Below are 21,484 nucleotides of genomic sequence, written 5' to 3'. Positions count from 1 at the left end.
TTGGAACCTTACTTGTTTTCTACAGATGCAGGTATATAGAATAATAGAATCATAGAGTTGGAAGAGACCACAAGGGCCATCGAGTCCAACCCCCTGCCAAGCAGGAAACACCATCAGAGCACTCCTGACATATGGTTGTCAAGCCTCTGCTTAAAGACCTCCAAAGAAGGAGACTCCACCACACTCCTTGGCAGCAAATTCCACTGTCGAACAGCTCTTACTGTCAGGAAGTTCTTCCTAATGTTTAGGTGGAATCTTCTTTCTTGTAGTTTGGATCCATTGCTCCGTGTCCGCTTCTCTGGAGCAGCAGAAAACAACCTTTCTCCCTCCTCTATGTGACATCCTTTTATATATTTGAACATGGCTATCATATCACCCCTTAACCTCCTCTTCCCCAGGCTAAACATGCCCAGCTCCCTTAGCCGTTCCTCATAAGGCATCGTTTCCAGGCCTTTGACCATTTTGGTTGCCCTCCTCTGGACACGTTCCAGTTTGTCAGTGTCCTTCTTGAACTGTGGTGCCCAGAACTGGACACAGTACTCCAGGTGAGGTCTGACCAGAGCAGAATACAGTGGCACTATTACTTCCCTTGATCTAGATGCTATACTCCTATTGATGCAGCCCAGAATTGCATTGGCTTTTTTAGCTGCCGCATCACACTGTTGGCTCATGTCAAGTTTGTGGTCAACCAAGACTCCTAGATCCTTTTCACATGTACTGCTCTCAAGCCAGGTGTCACCCATCTTGTATTTGTGCCTCTCAATTTTTTTGCCCAAGTGCAATACTTTACATTTCTCCCTGTTAAAATTCATCTTGTTTGTTTTGGCCCAGTTCTCTAATCTGTCAAGGTCGTTTTGAAGTGTGATCCTGTCCTCTGGGGTGTTAGCCACCCCTCCCAGTTTGGCGTCATCTGCAAATTTGATCAGGATGCCCTTGAGTCCATCATCCAAGTCGTTGATAAAGATGTTGAATAAGACCGGGCCCAAGACAGAACCCTGTGGCACCCCACTAGTCACTCTTCTCCAGGATGAAGAGGAACCATTGATGAGCACCCTTTGGGTTCGGTCAGTCAGCCAGTTACAAATCCACTGAGTGGTGGCATTGTCAAGACTGCATTTTACCAGCTTCTTTACAAGAATATCATGGGGCACCTTGTCAAATGCCTTGCTGAAATCAAGGTAGGCTACATCCACTGTGTTCCCTTCATCTACCAGGCTTGTAATTCTGTCCAAAAACGAGATCAGGTTAGTCTGACATGACTTATTTTTGAGAAATCCATGCTGACTATTGGTGATCACAGCATTCCTTTCTAGGTGCTCACAGACTGTTTGCTTAATGATCTGCTCCAGAATCTTCCCTGGTATTGATGTCAGACTGACTGGGCGGTAATTATTTGGGTCCTCTCTTTTCCCCTTTTTGAAAATAGGGACAACATTTGCCCTCCTCCAGTCTGCCGGGACTTTGCCTGTTCTCCAGGAATTCTCAAAGATGATTGCCAGTGGTTCTGAGATCACATCTGCCAGTTCTTTTAATACTCTTAGATGCAGTTCATCTGGCCCTGGAGACTTGAATACATCTAGACTAGCCAAGTATTCTTGTACTATCTCCTTAGTTATTCTGGGCTGTGTTTCCCCTGCTGAATCATTTGCTCCAAATTCTTCCGGTCGGGCATTGTTTTCTTTATTGGAGAAGACTGAGGCAAAGAAGGCATTGAGGAGTTCAGCCCTTTCTGTGTCCCCTGTTTGCATTTCACCATCTTCTCCTCTGAGTGACCCCACTGTTTCTTTGTTCTTCCTTTTGCTACGAACATACCCATAAAAGCCTTTTTTGTTGCTTTTAACCTCTCTAGCAAGCCTGAGTTCATTCTGTGCTTTAGCTTTTCTGACTTTGTGTCTACATGTGCTGGCTATTTGTTTGAATTTCTCTTTGGTGGTTTCCCCCCTTTTCCATTTTTTGTACACATCCTTTTTTAATCTTAACTCAGTTAAAAGTTCTTTAGATAGCCACCCTGGCTTCTTTAGGCACCTTCCATGTTTCCGTCTCATTGGTATTGCCTGAAGTTGTGCTTTTACTATCTCCCTCTTAACAAACTCTCAGCCATCATGAACTCCCTTTCTTTTAGTATTACTGTCCATGGGATCTCACCCAGCACTTCCCTAAGTTTTATGAAGTCGGCTTTCTTAAAGTCAAGAAATTGAGTCCTAGTATGCTTGGCTGCTCCTTTCCGCTGTATAGTAAACTTCAGAAGAGCATGATCACTCGCGCCTAATGATCCATCCACTTCTACCCCACTAACCAGGTCATCAACATTGGTTAGGACCAGATCTAAAATGGCTGTTCCTCTTGTTGCTTCTCCCACTTTCTGGACAATGAAGTTGTCTGCAAGGCCAGTGAGGAATCTGTTTGACCTTATGCTCTTGGCTGAGTTTGACATCCAACAAATATCCGGGTAATTGAAGTCCCCCATTACTACTATCTCCCTTCCTTTTGCATGCTTGGCCATCTGTTCCAGGAAGGCATCATCTATGTCCTCCGTTTGGCTTGGGGATCTATAGTAAACTCCCACAATGAGGTCACTGTTATTCTTCTCTCCCTTAATTTTGACCCAAATGCTCTCACTTTGGCTTTGAGGTTCTAAATCTTGGATCTCTTCACAGGTATACACATCCCTGACATATAACGCCACTCCTCCTCCTTTCTTGTCTGGTCTGTTTCTCTGAAATAGATTGTATCCCTCCATTATTACATTCCAGTCGTGGGACTTATCCCACCAGGTTTCAGTGATGCCTATTATGTCATATTTAGTTTGCTGTACCAAGAGCTCAAGCTCATCTTGTTTATTTCCCATGCTTTACGCATTAGTGTACAGACATTGAAGTCCATTAATCATTCCCCCGTGTCTCTTATTTAAGGATTTTTTCCTCCCACCACTAGGTCTGCGTGCTGTTTGCTCCATTTGGTCTATGACATTTGGATGATCATCTTCATCAATTGATAGACTCCTACCTTCAGGAGCACTGTCTCCCTCCCCCACATTAGTCAGTTTAAAGCCCTCCTGATGAGGTTTCTGAGATTTTTGGCAAAAACATTCCCCCCAACCGTTGTGAGGTGCAGCCCATCGCTTGCCAGAAGTCCATCTTCAAGAAACTGCAGTCCGTGATCTAAGAATCCAAACCGTTCCTGTTTACACTATTTGCGAAGCCAGCTGTTCACTTCCACTATTTTTCCCTCTCTCCCTGGGCCACGTCGTTCAACTGGGAGGACAGATGAGATGACAATTTGTGCATTTAATTGCTTCAATTTCCTGCCCAGATCCTTGTAGTCTCTTTTGATCTTCTGGAGACAAGAAAACCCTTTTTGCTCCTTCTTCAGCTGCTGCCCTGCAAGCTCTGATAAGCTCCTCCCACAGCTAATCACCTGCCTCAACAGAAACCCTGGCCCCTCTGACCTTTGCACAGGAAGAGCAACACACACACAAGAAAATCCTTTTTGCTCCTTCTTCAGCTGCTGCCCTGCAAGCTCATAATGGGGAAGTGTTAACAGGGGCATGCCTTATTGTCACAGGGTGTGGTCTGAAGGGACATGGGGCCACCACTTTTGAACTTCAGTAGGCTTGAGTCTAGTAGTCCTTGGATAGACAGTGACATGTATGTGTCTTGAGCCAGTGTGGTGTAGTGATTAAAAGCAGTGGAATCTGGTGAACCGGGTTCGCTTCCGCATTCCTCCACATGCAGCTGCTGGGTGACCTTGGGCTAGTCACATTTCTCTGAAGTCTCTCAGCCTCACTCACCTCACAGAGTGATTGTTGTGGAAGAGGGAAAGGATATTGTTAGCCATTTTGAGACTCCTTAGGGTAATGATAAAGCCGGATATCAAATCCAAACTGCTCTTCTTCTTCTGGACTCCTGCGCAAAGTACACAGACAGAGGCTCTTACTTGGAAGTAATCGAGCAAGCAGTGGTACATGCTTGACAACAGACAGAATTCTCAGGAGTTATGATTCAGGAGTTCAAGGGCAGGGCAAAAGGTTCAGAACTGGACACAAGTGATGGGTGTTTCCACACCTCTCCTGTCAAGGTTTTAAAGATGAGTGGCATGCACCCTTGCGAGACTACCTCACCTTGTGGGATTGCATGTGCACAATCCATCAGGGCAGCTCTGCTGCCATCTGTGAAGGCAGTGCCTGGTTCTAGGCCAAAAGGCTGCCCTCTCCTGCTCAGGCTCCTGTTCAGTTACTGCTGCTGCCTATTCAGCTCATCTCATTAGCTGATCAGAGCACTACCCAGCCTCCACTGAGGTGTCCCTCTCTGCAGGAAGTTTGGAGGGGAGAGCTGGCATCTCTGCTTCCCCTTCTAAAGCAATTGAAGTTGGGATAGAAATAGAGGGGACACCCCCCCCCAGGTTCTTCCAGTTCAGCTAAACTCCCCCTCTGTTTCTTTCTGCTTCTCCATCAGGGTCTGCCAACCCAAACTCAATCCCCGCAGTGCTGTGGGGCTCATGACATCAGGCCACCTTAGTTCCATGATCGAAAAAAGTCAGATGTAAACGCAAGACAATGAATAGATGAGTCTATTTGAATATTCTGTGTGGATTAGGATGATGCTTCCGCACTCAAGCTGGTATACCACAAGTGAATTATCTCAACAGCCAACAAAAACAGAAAAGCTAGTAGAACCAAGTAACTCTAGCCAGTTGAACCAAAGGCCAAATGGGGGGGGGGGTAAGTGTTTTGCACACCCCTGGAAGGCCAATAAAGAAGTGAGATTGCAGATCTCAGGAGGGGGTTTATTCCAAAACCTACAACCTCAATACAAGATGTCCCATACAAGATGACATCGTGTATTGAAGTTGTAGGCTGAATAGATCTTTAGAAGCCTGGTACATAATGAAGTAGACAATAATAGCCATTATCTGCATTTGCTTTGCCTTGTTCTTTACGGAAGTGTGGTTAATGTGATCTGAAGTGTGAGCTGGTGAAGGCATTACACCGTCACTCAACAAAACCCTTCAATCCACATTTTCTGCATTTAACCTAGACGTGAGTGTTGGGTCAAAATATTTTGCTGCTAGTATCTGTGGCAACCTGAAAGTTCTGATGTGCTGCTTCATTGTATTAATTTCTACAAATAAAATTCCCTCCACTCTTGACATAGCCCATCTCTTCTCATTATGATGACTTTCACCAGGCTCCACCCATGAGTCTTGAACGGGATGCATGATACAGAACAGTAATATAGATATTATTGCTTCCTGCTGTGGCTTTTATGGTTTTTCTCGGCTCAGAATTCTCTATAGACTTAGTAAACTTTTCCTTTGGCTTGCATATCTATTAGATGACAAATTGTTTTTATAACCATTGTCTTGAAGACGAGTCTTCCAAGCCAGGTGTTTTTCCCAAGATCCTGCAGCTCTCTGTGCTACAGAATGGACGCTTTAAAGAATGCCTCTCAACTGCCTCTCTTAGTTTGGGTAATCCTTTGCAACTACAATTGTGTTATTTTTAGCACTAACAAATTGAAAAGATGTTCACAGAGCAGGGTCAGTGAAAAGTTACAGCACTGTGTGAGGTTCCTTTCCAACAATAATACAGGCCTTGTTTGATGCACTCTTGAGTTGTGGTAGAAGAAATTATTACCCTTTGGTGGTTGTTGTTGTTTTTTCCTTTTTAGTCAAACCTTCCTACTTGGTCCATCTTCTGGCAACATATGATTAGAGCTGTCAAGTTACCTTTTATTTCTATGTGGCTATTTCTGTCTTCCTGTTGAGGGTATTGGCAATAAAAATGGGTACACAGATGTTCCTGTGCTCTTTAATTTTCTTTTCCCCCCCCTCCCTCCCCCACCCTACCTATCCTTTGTGATAAAACTCTAATGTAAACTTGTGAGCACAAAAAAGAATAATCTTGAAAACAACTCTTAAAACTGGTCACTTAAAAAATAGCAAGCTTCCTTTTGGCATTCTAATGTAGTCTCGCAACTGTTATTTCACTGCTTAAACTAGGGGTGTACAGAATTGTCCCTTATATGTTGGTGAGAGTTTCTGTTGGTCCAACCTTGGGTGTCAGATATCCAGAGGAGCTCTGTCTCTGATATCTTCAACATTTCCAAACAAGTTCAGTGCAGGTGTGCAACCCCCCCAACCAGCTGCCAGTTCCGGAAAGTTAGGAGTTAATTCCATATTAAGTAATCCCAATTCAAGGGCCACAAAGAGCAGCAGTGGAACTGAGCAGTTCCTTAATAGTAGAAAAGTAATTGACAATATATATGAAACCCCTTGCCAGTTTTACGTCTATGGGGAATTATTCTGAATTGAGCCTGTCACTTTCAGTGTCATTCTTTGCAGCCTTTGTGGGCTGGATAAGGTACCCCTGCCCATACGGGCCAGTCGTGTCCGACTCTAGGATTGCGCGCTCATCTCGCTCAAGAGGCCGGGAGCCAGCGCTGTCCGGAGACACTTCCGGGTCACGTGGCCAGCGTGACTAAGCGGCATCTGGCAAGCCAGCACCAGCGCCGCACACGGAAACACCGTTTACCTTCCTGCTATAAAGCCTTACCTATTTATCTACTTGCACTTAGGGGTGCTTTCGAACTGCTAGGTGGGCAGGAGCTGGATAGAATGTCATAAATTCAGAGACGTTGTGTGGACAGGCTGCAGAGAGCAGAAGTGAAACTGACAAGTACTAGCCTTGTATCTGCAGCAAGTAGGGAGAAGCCACTTCACAACGCAGGTAAAATTGGCAATAGGCTTAAAACTCTGTTTCAGTTTTACCTCTCTATTGAAGGCACCCCATTGATTTGCTACAGAGATAGGGCAAATCATCTCTGTGGCTGCTCTTTGCAACCTTTTACATGAATTTTGATGTTTGTACAAGTGTTTGAAAATCCAGTCACCAGTAAAACATTTCACGACAATAATACTTAAAATAAGATCAGATAGGCAGTCAGGAAAATGCTTTAAACAAAGGTATCATGTGTTGTTGATATGTTGCTCCAGAGAGCAATTAAGAAGCAGCATTTTGCAATAGCTGCTGCTTCCAGACTAAATTCAAGGGTGACCCCCCACAAAAAAGCAAATTACAGTAAGCACAGTGTTTCTTTTCTTTAAAAAAATGTTTAGGGGTACACTCTTTTTTTAATTTAATTTAGATATTGCATATACATACACACATCAAACATACAAAGAAATAGAAAAAAAGAAAGAGCATACAAAGAAAAATGAAAAAGAAATGAGGGGGTACTCTCATTCCGTCTGAGACTCAGAAAACACAGTGACAGGAAATGAGGCCGCCATTGGGGGTAGCAACAGAACTGATGATTCACCACGCTAGAGAAGAAACTAAAAAGTTTTTAAAAATTTGTTTCTTCTCCTGTTAGATTCACTAAATGTTTAGGGGTCTGCGTCCCCCCAGAAAAAAAGCACTAAGTAAGCATGTCTAGAAGTAACAAGTGCATGGACCGTAATGGTTGTCCCAAGGATGTAGAAAAATCTGGCAGACCTGATCTTAGTGCACAGTCAGGCTAGTGTGTTAGAAGATGTTCCTTCCAATATCTAGGTCCTAAGTTGTGTAGGACTTTATAAGTGATTACTTATTTGGCTTGGTAGCACCTTGGCAGCCAGTGCGTCCCTTTGAGGACTGTTGTAATACGATCTTCAAGATTCAAACTGGTCAGCAACCACAAGCTGCTGCCTTTGCACTGTTTGATTTATTTGTTTTTAAAAATACTTATATACCACAATTTCATAAATAGTATCAGAACGGTTTACAACAATTATATATACAATAAAAACCACACACAATTCCCCCCTTAAATCACAGCTCACTGACTATTACAGAAATAGATTTTTTCCCCCTTAAGCCTAACCGCATAAAAAGGTTTCAGCAAATGTTCAAAAATTAATACGGAAGACAGTATCTGAAGCTTCTGAAGTCAGAAAAAAGTGCATGCAGGTCCCGCTATCAGAACACTCATCATCTGAAATCTCAGCCAAACACAAAGTTATACCCAAATCTCGCTACACCATGGTTGAATCACATATCTGAATAGCCAATGTTTGCTCCTTTCCTTACTTGTTTGGTGGGCGGCAAACATTTCAGGCAGAAACCATGGAGGGAGGGAAAGAGATTGGAGAAATCAGGGAACAGGAGAGATAAGACAAATCAGTTTTTGTTTGGCTTTTGCTGATTGGCTGCAGCAGTTTCAGGCAGAAAGCATAGAGGGGAAAAGGATGGATTAGAAGTGTTCCTATAGGAAATAGATTCAGGTAGGTAGCCATGTTGGTCTGACGCAGTTGAAATATATATGTTTTTTAAATAAATTTAAAAAAATTAAAAATTGTGCTACTGGACATTTTTATTTATTTTCCTATAGGAAATGATGGAAATCATCAGCTCGTTATGTGAACACTTGCCTAACAAATGCTTTCCTGGCGATGCATTGTATTTAGAAAGTAGGAGCTCTGGGTAAACATGTGTAGCCAAACCTTGATAACACCAGGAGTTTCTTTTCGCCTACTCCCCTGTGGCTCCCTGGAGCCATTTTGGTGCAACATGACAAAGTGGGCCTACCAGTAAGTGGTGTGGCTAGAGCAGCTGACATTTCCCCCTTCTTCCTTTGTTTAGCCGGGCTGCTCTAGCTATGCCACTTTGTGGTAGAGGAGGACTGCTTTGCTCTATCACAACGCAGTGGTGTAGCGTGGGGGGTGCAGGGGGGGGGCCGGCCGCACCGGGCGCAACATCTGGGGGGTAGGGTTAGGGGGCGCAAATCCACGGGTTAGGGGGTGCAAATTACTTGCCTTGCCCTGGGTGCTGACAACCCACGCTACGCCACTGTCACAACGTGGCAGGGTTAGAACAGCCAACACTTCTTTCCCTCCTTTCCTTGCTGCACAGGCTGCTCTAGCTACACCAATTTGTGGTAAACCCACTTTGGTGGGTCGTGCCAAAATGCCTCGCGGGGGGGGGGGCAGGAAGCAGTGGTGGAGGAGGAGATAGGCAAAACACTGGATAACACTGCCCCCACCAACCCTGAAAAAAGCCACTTACTGACAATACGTTTGGAGTAGTGCTTAATCTTTTCTGCACAGTCATTTCTCCATACTAAACACACCCTTCCAAGCAATTCCCCTTGTCAATTCCAAAATGCATGTTTGAATTGGGGGGAAAGAAGTTTGGGGATGATTTGGAGCTATGAAATCAGTCCCAAAATGGGTTAAACACATTCCCAAACTGCTTCTTCAATCCAAACTGTCTGCTGCTTAAGTGGCTTTTCCGGACATAAAACAAGGACATCAGCAATATGTATTTGCATGTATTGTCTCATGAAACAAAGATCTCTAAAGCTTCTCTTTCTCAGAGCTTTCTAAATGAACTTTGTATTAATGTTCCAAGATCCCTTATTCAAAGAGAATGTTGAACTATATGTCAGAGAGAGTTTAAAATACAGGGTTTCTGCTTCCTCCTTGTTAAGTGGCTTGGTGATTAGTGAGAGACATACCAACTGCTTCCAGTGGGTTAATAGGAGATCATATTATATTACTGCTGGACTCAGTCCAAAACTTTGAATAATTTTAGTCTTTGGGCTTCAATGGACTTGGATCGGGTTTCTTCGACTGCTACCGGTAGATAAAATAATTTGGTTCTCCCCGCCCCACCCCCCAATCCCTTTAAAAGTTAAGCCATTAGATCCTGGGAAGCAAATTGGGGGTTTGATGATGAGATCTTTCCAATATTATGCAAAGAAGTCTCATATATTCTATTCTATGCTGGATGCAACAAAGTTTATCTGCTGGCTCTGCTGCTACTTAGCTTGAGGTTATACTTTGAATTCCATTGGGAGAATCAGCTTGAATCCATTCACTTGCTTTGAAAAACCATGACTCATTAAGAGCAACTTGGTATGATAGTCCCAAAATCTGGGTCTCTTTGTGGCGCAAGGAGAGCCATAAGCATTTGAAGGTGGGATATAAATACATAGGGCATGCTTTTCGGTGATCTGGCCCAGATACAAGAATCTTTTCCTACACTAGCTAGACTCCCCTACGCACCAGCATTTTGGTTTGCGGGAAAGGGGGCCTTGTGAGTCTGGTACTACCCCAGGGAAATGAGAGGCTGGGTTAGCTTACATTTAATTGCAAGTTAAATAAAGTAGTAGCCAGAGACTTTAAATCAAATTTCATGTGTCTGCCTATTTAGTGATGGCAGCAAAAACAGGTTTCAATTTTTCAATCAACTCTCCACTTACATATAGAGTTGTGTGTGCTGTCCATCCTTTTGCAGATACAGAGAAAATGTCGGGCAGATAAGCATGATTAAAGTTAATTAGTGACTTCATATTGTTGCAGTAAATAGAAGCAGATGACACTTTACATAAAAGTAATAGAAACAAAAGGGATCAAGAAAAAGGAAGAATTAGAAAAGCATGTCTGAGATTAAGCGCAGGGTTTACATGTTGTTTTATTTAGATATTTTAGATCATTTCTTCTCAAAGGCTATACATTTTACTCAATTTCATTTTCACTTATGATGGATAGCCCACATTATCCATGGCTACATCAAAGAAGATTCCAATGTTGTCTTGGTCTGGGTGCTTTTCTTTTTTGCAAGTTGGTAGCTATGCGGTTGTTCTAAATTATGGCATTACATTTGTCAATCTCATACAATGATAATGAAATAATGTATACATTCTATCTTAGAGTGACTATGGAGTTGTTTTGAGAGGGTTGGGTGCCCAATCTTTTTAAAGCAAAGTATCAATCTAAAAAAAGGAAAAAAGGATGCAAAGCCTTTATAATAGGGGGGTTTTTTAGCCTGTGTTTTTTTAAAAAAGCTTCAGATTCAAAATACTGGCTTCTGTGATTTGTTTTATTCTTGCATACACAAAAAGAACTTCACATACATTGATCAGTAGTAGGCCTACATAAAAATATAAACAAGCACATGAGTGGGAAATGGCCATATAGTGAAGAGCACTGAGACCTCTTTCCCTACAGATTTCTATTGAATAGACTATTTGAGATCTGCTTAGATGGATGTCGCAGTTTCCCCATGAGATGACATTTCTTTGAAATAAGTGCTTGAAAGATGTACCAAAGCCCAAACATTTCATTGTGTGTGTGTGTGTTTGTATGTGTATGCTAACACTGAACTAAACTCTCCAAGTCTGGCTTACTTACATCGCCAAATTGAGACCCTCTACAAAGGAGGTAAGTATCAGCAAGCTTGAGGAGACCCCAACATTTGCATAAGTACAAAAAGGTTGGGTAAGAACCTGAGGGCCAAAGAGAAGCAAAGTAACCCATTGTGGTCTGAGCATTCCCATGGCCGCAGAATGTTGGCTGACAATTGAAGGTGGGTAGGCTCCAATACTTTGGCCACCTCATGAGAAGAGAAGACTCCCTGGAAAAGACCCTGATGTTGGGAAAGATGGAGGGCACAAGGAGAAGGGGATGACAGAGGACGAGATGGTTGGATAGTGTTCTCGAAGCTACCAGCATGAGTTTGACCAAACTGGGGGAGGCAGTGGAAGACAGGAGTGCCTGGCGTGCTCTGGTCCATGGGGTCACGAAGAGTCGGACACAACTAAACGACTAACAACAACAACAGGAAACCAGAGGGAGAGAGTCCCACTTGTTCAAGGTCACACTCCCTATGCTCTCTTTACCCTTTAATGGTGAATGCTACCTAGTGGTCCTCTTTAGTGATCAGTAGCTGTCGTAGCCATGTAGTGTATGTGAGTATAATAGCCAGGCAGAAACAGGAATATCCGTGTTACTGCTCTCTAATGGTGCACAGAGAGGGCAAACACTTTCCATATGATGCTATCAAGCATGAACGACATGGGATACCTCTGCTTGCTGCTGCTGTTCTTCATTTCAATGGCAGGTATGTTTTACAAGGCAATATACAGCAGGCTGCTGTTCCTGTGTCTCCATTCCTCTTCCTCCAGCAATTTTTTTTTTTAAACCTTCTGTTTCAACTGATGTAGTAGACAGCGCAGTGAGTTTTATATCTGCCACAACATCCTAGAGAGCTTTTGGCATATTTCTTAACTACAAGCAGATTTTTTTAGCCTGTGCCCACCATGTTTTAAAAATTCTTTTCCACCCACAGAAAACTTATATATATGTATATAAATATATGAAGGCGGAGAGGAAAGCAAGGTATATGGGTGAACTTCTCATTCTTCACCACATGTACCACAATTGTGCTGTTGTCAGAAATAATAAATCCCTGGAACACTCAATTGAGGATGAATTATACTGATTTCGCTGTCGAACACTTCCAAAGCAGGCCACTATGGGGTTTGTTTTATAAAGAAAATCTATTGCAAAGTACCCGTTTACGAAAACAGCAAGAATGCTGTGGAATCTGCTTTCGTTTAAGCCCAGGGACGGTGTATAGTGTTTCACCAGTGGAAATGCCTAGATATATTTTAGTAACTTGGCAGGTAAAATCATCCGGCACTCTCAGCCTCTTCTGCTATCAGGGAAGCTCGGTTGAATTCAGTCACATTTGGGAAAAGAATGAATGGGTGCTGCATCAAAAAGTATATTCAAAAGGGAGAGTCAATGGACATGAACATAAAGGCTACTGTAACGCCCCTAATAAGTGCAGCTGTGGTGACAGAGAAGTTGAGCAATTCTGGAACATGTTCTTTCTAATAACTGAACCAAGGGATGCTAAGATGTGAGTAGTGAAAAATCTAGATATTTTAGGAAGAATGCTCTCCCTAGGGCAGAGGTTTTCAACCTTTTCGAGTCCACAGCTCCAACTACATTCTTTCTGAGGCTTCCCTTTGGGGAAACATGCTCCAAGCCTCAGGACCCCAGTTATGTCACCCCTTGCTGCAGAGTTGGCAGCCACTCACCCCTTTTCAAACACCCTCCCTTGTGATGTGTTCCCTCAGCCGCCTCTTCCCTCTCCTTGGGAGTCCTCCAGGCAGCAGCTGCTACCTCCCCTGGTCTCTGAGCCGCCCCAAAGAGAGGTGTCTGCTCACACCACCCCATTGAATAATTATTTACAGTGGTTGCCATATGTTCCAAGTGTCCCGATTTTCTAGGAACAGTGCTGGAATTATGAAGGCGTCTGATTTGACCCTAGAGTGTCCCTATTCCCCCTGCCAGTACTGCTACCGCTTGTCCTGAGCAGTGGTAGCAGCTGTGAGGAAGCATCCCATCGCCTCTCCAAGACATCTCTATGGTCTCCGCTGCTGGCCTCCTCCCTTGGGCAGCTTACAGTGGCTGCTGGTGAGTGGGTGAGGAGGAGGAGACCGAGCCCTGTGTGATGTGCTGACCCTGAGGGGCAGACAGAAGGCAGGGCCATCCTGGGTGGTAAGAAAGGGGAAGTGGAGCACAAGGAGTCTTGGTTGTTGTTTTTTTTTTAAAAAATGCTTTGTGTGTCTACATCTAATCTTGCCCCTTTCTAAAATTTGTTTATTGGTGTGTGTTTTTCTTTTTGTAAATGTGATGGGTTTCTCGGTGTAACAACTGATGAATCATAAAATGTAATCTACTGTATGTCAGTTCCTAGGCTTCTTTCATCTCTAGCACAGGCATAGGCAAACTCGGCCCTCCAGATGTTTTAAGACTACAACTCCCATCATCCCTGACCACTGGTTCTGTTAGCTAGGGATGGTGGGAGTTATAGTCCCAAAACATCTGGAGGGCGAGTTTGCCTATGCCTGCTCTAGCATCACACCAAAAGGGTATAGGGAAAACGTTGCTTCTCCACCATTATGGACTTAAGTTGGTTGTTTGCAATTTTGGCAAGTTACAAAGAGTATGGTGTATTAGTTGTGACCTATTTCAGCCCGGCTAATGTGTTCCATATTTTCACTGCACATTATTATTATTATTATTATTATTATTATTATTATTATTATTATTTATATACCACTCTATGCCTGCAGGTCTCAGGGTCGTTCACAGAATAAAATCAGAATATAAAACCACAGAATACATACTCAAAATAAAAACAACAACCCAATAACCCCCAACACGTTTTAAAAGGGCATAGGATGTAAATCATGCCACAGTTTATAGATTGCAGTGGATTAGAGAATCACTGGGTCAGTTCTGAGGATCATGTCTTCTGCTTCCCCATTTTACCATATCCAATGAAATGATAAATTATTTTAAACCAAGAGGCTATCAGTATGTAGTGTGTGTGTGTGTGTGTGTGTGTGTGTGTAATTTTCATTTATATATATACATTACAATTATTTTGCCAAGTTTTACAATTTTCAGTTTCAACCCCCTTCTTCCTCTTTCTGCAGTTCCTTACATTTATTTTTGTCCTTTCCTGCATACTCCAAATTGTCTTAACTTATTCTTTTATTCATCTATTCTGATACATATCTCATATATATTTTTTAAACTGCAGGTTTTTACAATGATCCTGCCAGTATGTAGTTATTATAAGTGCACCATTGAAAACTGATTTCAATAGAATCTTACCAGGCACACCTACAATTATCTTTCTGAGAAGCTATATAAACACAACTGCTCTGTCCTTTAAAAAGAAAGATATGCACAACCCTGCCCTGCTTTGAGAGGCTACAGGATGAAGGTAGATTAGAAAAAGGGAAATCTCAGCATTGCAGTTTACATTAAAATCTTGCTGGGATTGAATTAATGACTTCTTGTTTCAACATGGCTTAGAACTAAAGATCAGGGTACTTCAGGATAGATGGCTCTTAGCCAACCCAGTAAGTACCTTATGTTTATATTGAACATTGAGTATCACTGAACAATTTAGTGTGGTGCTATCTTCTGCACAGATTAGAAACTGATGCATTTTTAAAAACCAAATATTAAATGAATGAATGACTAGCAGTAGATAATGACAACAAACGAGTAAGCTGCTTTAAAGGAATTTACTCTTAACAGCTAATCTCTATAAATGCCAGCATCCTTATTGTAAAAATACAGGAACATGCATTTTCATACAAATTATGTGGGCTCTTTGTACATAATTGCTGGTATATGTGTAATAAATGCACATTTGTCTCCCCAGTACCTCCAAAATCTGTGCTTTTGTCATGGGACAGCTGGCATTTGCCAGCACCGAACTTCCCATATTTTTAAACAAAACATGTAACATTAGTCCTTGAAGAGACATTTTCTCAACATGTGTTGAGCAGCAATTTTTATGAAGTTGTTGTTGTGGTGGTGGTGTATGCTGCCCATACAAATATATCTAGCATTGATTTGTGGCTCTTTTTCAGGCAGATCTGCACATTAACTTTTTTCGCTTTAGAGGGTAGTGACTTTCTCAACAACCAAATTTACTCGAACTATGCTTGTATCATAGTTCAGCTTTTAGAGTGGTAAATTACCTCAATTATTTTGGACTGAATTTCATAGGTACAATTTTTAGGAAGATAAGCACATTGTCAGATTTTTTTTCCTAGGAATCAGGACATACCTAAACTTGCTAAGAATTTTGGTACCCCAGCAAATGTGTTCCATATCTCTGAATGAGTAAGTGAGTGATTCTAAAGCAGATAGGTGATACTTTTAAAAATAAAATATTGATTTAGAACATATTAATATATGTACTGGTATGAATATATACAATGTATATTTTAGGGATATAGATGCATGAAAGGTTGTAGGTTTCCTGTGTTCATGTAATGCAACCTTCTCCATATTTGGGTGCCCAAAGGGTAATGGACTAGAACTCCGATCATTCCCAGGTCACTGTTATTCATCATTTATTAGACCATTTTATTCCAGCAGGCTTTTGTAGTATGTGGAAAATACTGCATTTATGCTTGGTCTTGACAGCTAGTTTCACCTCCTTCGCTGATTGTTTTATTATATTATCATCTTTCATGAAATTGCCGTTTTGAAGGTTGTAAGCCACCCTGGGTGATGCTTTTGCACCAGGAGGGCAAGATATAGAGGCTTTAATGAATAAGTTTCCAACTCATGTCTCCTCTTCCTTTGTGAAAGGACAGGCATGCTGACAAAACCCAAGACAAACCTCATTGTGAACTCCGCTGTGCATATCACCAAAATGAAATAAGAGGTGGCGGAGGTTTTCCCTCTGCTCCACCCCCACGCCGCTTTATATTAAGTCTAAACTGTTAAAATGTACTTAGAACCCTTCAGTTAATTCCCTGCAGTAATCCATTCAGCTTCCCTCAAAATACCACATCATTCTAGGGGTATCCTAGCTGTGGTGGGGAGAATGGCAGGTTGTAGCCACTGGGGGGAGATTGCTGCTGACGAGCTACTTAGAACCCTTCAGTTAATTCCCTGCAGTAATCCATTCAGCTTCCCTCAAAATACCACATCATTCTAGGGGTATCCTAGCTGTGGTGGGGAGAATGGCAGGTTGTAGCCACTGGGGGGAGATTGCTGCTGACGAGCTACTTCTCACCACTATGGCAAGTGCCCCCCCTACCCTACCCCACCCCACTGAGAATGGGGTGGCAGGTTTCATTGGAGCCCTAGTATTTATATTATTGATGTACTATTAATTCCAGACATTGAAATCCAATCCAATGTGGGTGGAAGATGAAGAGGAAGGGAGAGATTGGCCAAAAATTGCCTCTCCCACCCGCTAGCCATTCTCCAACAGTAGCTTCTGCTGGATCAGAGCCTGTTCTGCAAATGGAAAGAGGACTCCTGGATTCAACCCTTTCTTATAGTTATTGTTGTATTTATTTAATATGTTTGTGTCCCACCTTGAGGCAATGCCAATGAGAGCTCTTAGGTGGCCTCCCATCCAAGCACTGATGAGAGCTGGACGTGTTTGGATTGCATCCTGTGCTCTTAGAAACTAACAACAGAGCATCCTTTAATGCAGTAGGAAATGGTCCAAACAGGTAGTTAGGTGTCAAAGGTGTAAAAAGAAGATGCAAAGAAATAAATTGTGGGAAGGCAGGGTGTTACCAGGAAGAGCCATAGCTCAGTGGTAGAGAACATGCTTTAAATGCAAAAGGTCCCAAGGTTCAGGCCATGGTGGCTTCAGATCAGACTGGGAAAGAAACCATGGAGGGCTGCTGCTTCCCAAGCATCTGCATTTAGTCTGTAAGTTATTTCCAGATAGTTGGTGATGAACCCTGGGCCAGCAGAGCTCTAGCGGAAAGGGGATGTTTGCCTAGGATGCCAGCTCTGCATGAGGTTGCCAGCTGCTGGGCACACCCGCTGGCACTGCCATAAGCTCCTTCCTTTTACGTTCTGCCAATGTGGCCAATGAGTCGACTACTAGTTGCTAGGAAATGACAACACATATGTCCCAAAACACAGTGGTAGGAAACAACACAGTCCTACCCCACGCTTATTATTGGTCAATAGAGATGGCTCAGCACAGTGCCATTTAATGCCCCTACCATGTTGTCAGCATCAATGAAATGTTTCCTGACTCTTCCATTAAAAGCAACAACTATATTCATGAACCTGGCTGTACAGGAAGTTAACGGCATGGGAGCTGTAAGTTTGAGTCATTGCCTTTTAAAAGTGCAACTGATTTGTAGGACGCTGACAAATATTAACCAGCTCGGGGTTTAGCTATTGAATTCTGAAGCTCTGGTATATTGACGGATTGTAGAATGTGCAGAAGGAGAATGTGTTGGCTCCAGAAGGTGTGTGTGTGTGTGTGTGTGTGTGTGTGTGTGTGTAGTGGAATGGTTCTCAGAGCATTAGATGATCCGAACTTTTAAAAAAGCAAACAAACCTATATTTGTTTCATTGCTCTTGAGAAGCACAAGAAATATACATATATTTTCTCACACTAAATCCTGCAGCATTGCTTTGTTTTTGCCACTGAGGTTCAAAAGAAAATTAGTATTCCATTCACTAGTGCTGCTAATTCTTCTGAAAATCAGTTCAATTAAATTACTATGACCTGAAAAGCAGGAAACATTCATAATTGCCATTTATTATGCTTCATATGGCAATGACTTTTCAAAGCGTAGTGTGTTGGGGGAAATGAATTCTGGGGAGACATTCCAAAGGCACATAAAACCCTATGCAGTCTTCCTAAAAAGGTTGTAAAATACAACATATAAACAATAAAAGATGCTTGAGTAAGAGGACAGGCTATGTTCTGTTTCTTCAAAGCAAACTCTTGGTCCAGCCACTATTCCCATGAAGTGTGTGTGGGAGCATTTTCTTCTGTTCTCTTCCATCAAAGAATCACATGGGACATTTGTTGATTTTATCATGATGCAGTTTGAGTCTATCGCCTCAGCTACACATCTGAAATATTATAGCTAAGCTGTACCTTGCAAGTTAATGCTGCAGCTGTATTATGAGCCAAAAGCTTAAGATATCAAAAAGAATGGAACACCTGGGAAAATAGTAATAAATCCAGTCCTGCCATTTTTAAACAAGAAAAAATTCCATTAAAATGGTAGGTGTTCTACCTGAATGCAGACAAGCAGGAGCAGGTCCTGTGATTCTGCCTGATCTTCTATTTCCTATTTAATCCAGTTTTTTTTTAAAAAAATCATTAAAACACTTAAGAGTGACACCACACAAAATAGCAATTTCTTGCTTTTCCTCATTACTTTGAAATGAGAATAATTTAAGCTTTGCAGAAATCAGTCCCAGGGTTTGAATTGTCCTTTGGAGTCAAACATTGCACAGTACCATTCAGTAGAAAAATAATCTGCACATGGAATGTTTTCCAGATGATCCATTGTATAATTGTTTCATCACAGATTTTAATTTCTTCCCATGCAGTATGGATGTTATAAGAAACATAAAGTCTCTTTGATTTATCCGCTATAAACTTACCACTCTTCTGCATATTAAATGTGAAGTCTGTCATCGAAATGAGATCTCAAAAGTATTACATTGTTGTAAGGGAAGTTTTCCCCATCTTATTCCAAGGCCAGTAATTCCAGTGCTATTTTTCTAGAAAAAGAGGTGCCAGCACTCACCATGAACAGCTGCCTTGTTCTCTTGCAATGGCAATGGCACCCACCTGAGAGGTGCCAGAACTGAGTTCCTGTGAGTTCCAGCTGAAAAAAAGCCCTGAGTAATTCTAAGATTGTTACCTGCTCACAATGTGGATTTCTGTAATCTTGTTAAGAAGAGCTGACCACTGCCCCATGTAGCATCACTAAATCACCCCATGTACAGTAGCATCACTAAAGCTTCTCAGGGAATAACCTTCCGAAATGACTGCACCCAGGCTGACCATTAACTCCGCCTGAGCAGAAAATGGAGGAAGAGCACTTCCTGACTCAGTGGTCTTTTTCGTGGTATTCTCTCTCTTGGTATCCTGTCTGCAGTGTATTTTGACTTGTTCTTTGGGCCTGACTCTTAGCTTGTGATCTGGTCTTGCTTTCTCATTTCCCCTTTGATCTTGTTCTTTTGGTAGGGCGTGGGAGGGGCTGCATGAGGAGAATATTCACCTTCCCCTCCCCTCTCTATGCATGGAAGGCTTTGCTGGATCAAAGAGCTTTCTGTCAGCAGAACAGACACCATTAAATAGTGTCTGTCTTTACATTGGGAAGGCCTGTGAATGTTACCATTGTAAGCTGGGTGTAGGCTGGTTGTTAAAAGATGTTTGTTTTTTGTTGTTGTCTTTTGTACCTTGATGTGGATACTACACAACCCTCCAACACATGCTTGCATTTGAGATTTAGACCCAGTTCAGACGTCACATTATCAGTCCTTGAAGCTGAAGTTTGGAGGACCAGGAACCTGTCTCCCTCTTAGCATGCAGATATCACCCGGTGTTGGTATTTCATCCACAAGGAGAGCCATTCAATGAGAGGTTCCAGCTACATGTGGAATCCAACATCATCGTGCTTTTTCATCTCTGCATTTCCAAGTGGCTGAAGGAGCATGATAACAGATTACTGGCTCTTCACACTTTCCAGCCACCACAAGAGACATTTTCAAGCCAATTGGAAAGTAGCCGTCTCTATCTAGTTCCCATATGTTGGCACGGTATTACTCAGAAACTATTCCTGGACCCTGCCTTTAAACCTCTTGTTCCGGAAAATGAATGGTTGCAGTATTTTTGTTTTCCCTCACCAGTTTGCGGAAGGCAAGTTGCATTGAGGGCAATTGGCTTCTGCTGTGTCGCGTAAGGCTAGCTTTACCTTGCCCAAAGTAAATTTCTTACGTGGGGGTGTGTGTGTGTGTGTGGATATAAATTAAATAAAAATGAGGAAGACATGGAATCAAACTTGCGCAGAACCAATGTAATAAAACAATTTAGAATTTGATATCAGTATTCTATCACCAAACTAGATGCATTCTCATGGTTGTTGTTTTTTATCATCTGTTAAAATGAATTGTTCAGACTGGAAAAAACAAGGGTCAACAGCATAAGGCCAGCAGGCTCAGAAAAGGGCCCTGAATAAATAGTCTGTTGGGGAGAGGACCTCGCCAAACTGGAAAAGACTAGTGTAGGAATTTAGCTTGGAGAGGAAGCAGGTCAAGTAAGATGCACTAGTAGCTCTTTCAATGTTTTATGGTCCCCTTAGCCGTAACTATGGCACCAATAACAGCCTTTTACTTGAGAGTAAGCCCACAGTGGAGACAGCCACAAGAAATGGCTGTGTGGCTGCAAAAGCTAAGTAAATCTGCGTAGAAGTCAGTTCCACTGAAAAAAATGTTAATTCTACATAAATGCATTTAGAATTGAAAGCAGAAGTCAGTTTGTATCCTCAGGTTGGGCTTACCTTATTTGCAGAGTTGCGTGTTGATTTCTATTTGTTGTCCACGTCCCTTCTGAGGTGTTAACCCTGAGAGATTTTCTTTCTTTCTTTTTACAATTGTTTCCAGTTTTAAAAAGCATTGAATTGTAAATTATTAAATGAAAGCATAAAAAGCCTACAAAACAAACCCCTGTTCTTTATTATTTCACCAGCTGTTGGTATCCAGATGAAACTTGAGTTTTTCCAGAGGAAATTTTGGACTGCTAGTAGACAGGTATGTTGCAGTTGGGTATTGGATAGCTTTATCCCACGAAGAGAAGAAGAGGTAAAGATCTTGGCAGAACCTGTGCTGCATTTTTTTGCCAATGAAACAATGGTTTCCATTGAATTATGGTTAAATGGAAAATCTAAAGACACCCTGCTAGATAAAGCCCATCAGTTTGGTCACCCCAGTCACCCCATCCATTAAAGTCCAAAGTGGTACTGCTATACCAGAACTACATGCAAAACAGAGCCTGTCTATAGGCACTTTTAAGAAGGCGATTGAACAAAATGCAAGGTATATTCTTCCACATCAGTATTTCTGACCAACTGAAAGCCGAGAGGGAGGGGAAGGCACAGCTACTGCCACTGCCCACCAAGGAGGGAGGAAGAGGGGTGGAAGTGGTGGAGATGCTGCGGCAGCATCACTGCCCCTCTCCTCCACTGGGCTCTGGCACGCGAGGAACCGTGGGGAGGCTGCTTCCTTGTGCAATGGCCCAATGCCACCAGCCAGCCGCAGCTCCACTCCTGGGTCAAGCGGAAGCTGCAGAGAAGGAGAGGCATTGGCAGCCTCACCACCTCTCTTCTCCCCTGGA

General features: G+C 42.5%; 1 protein-coding gene across 3 annotated transcripts in view; it reads left to right on the top strand.

The window, feature by feature from the left end:
- Nucleotides 1-21,484, top strand: part of CACNA2D3 (calcium voltage-gated channel auxiliary subunit alpha2delta 3) — a 480,742-nt gene that overhangs the window by 404,229 nt on the left and 55,029 nt on the right. For all 3 annotated transcript variants that reach the window (XR_014506519.1, XM_083420935.1, XM_083420934.1), the window contains one exon: nt 20,840-20,901. Coding sequence is in view for 2 of the 3 variants with exons in the window: in XM_083420935.1 (XP_083277061.1) it covers nt 20,840-20,901 (62 nt within the window). In the remaining variant the exon portion in view is untranslated. The remainder of the gene's footprint in view (nt 1-20,839; nt 20,902-21,484) is intronic.

This window comes from Podarcis tiliguerta, assembly GCF_965153285.1.
Source record: "Podarcis tiliguerta genome assembly, chromosome: 2".
NCBI classification, from domain to species: Eukaryota; Metazoa; Chordata; class Lepidosauria; order Squamata; family Lacertidae; genus Podarcis; species Podarcis tiliguerta.
Note: the sequence above shows the minus strand (reverse complement) of the source record. Positions and strands in the feature narration are given on the sequence as shown.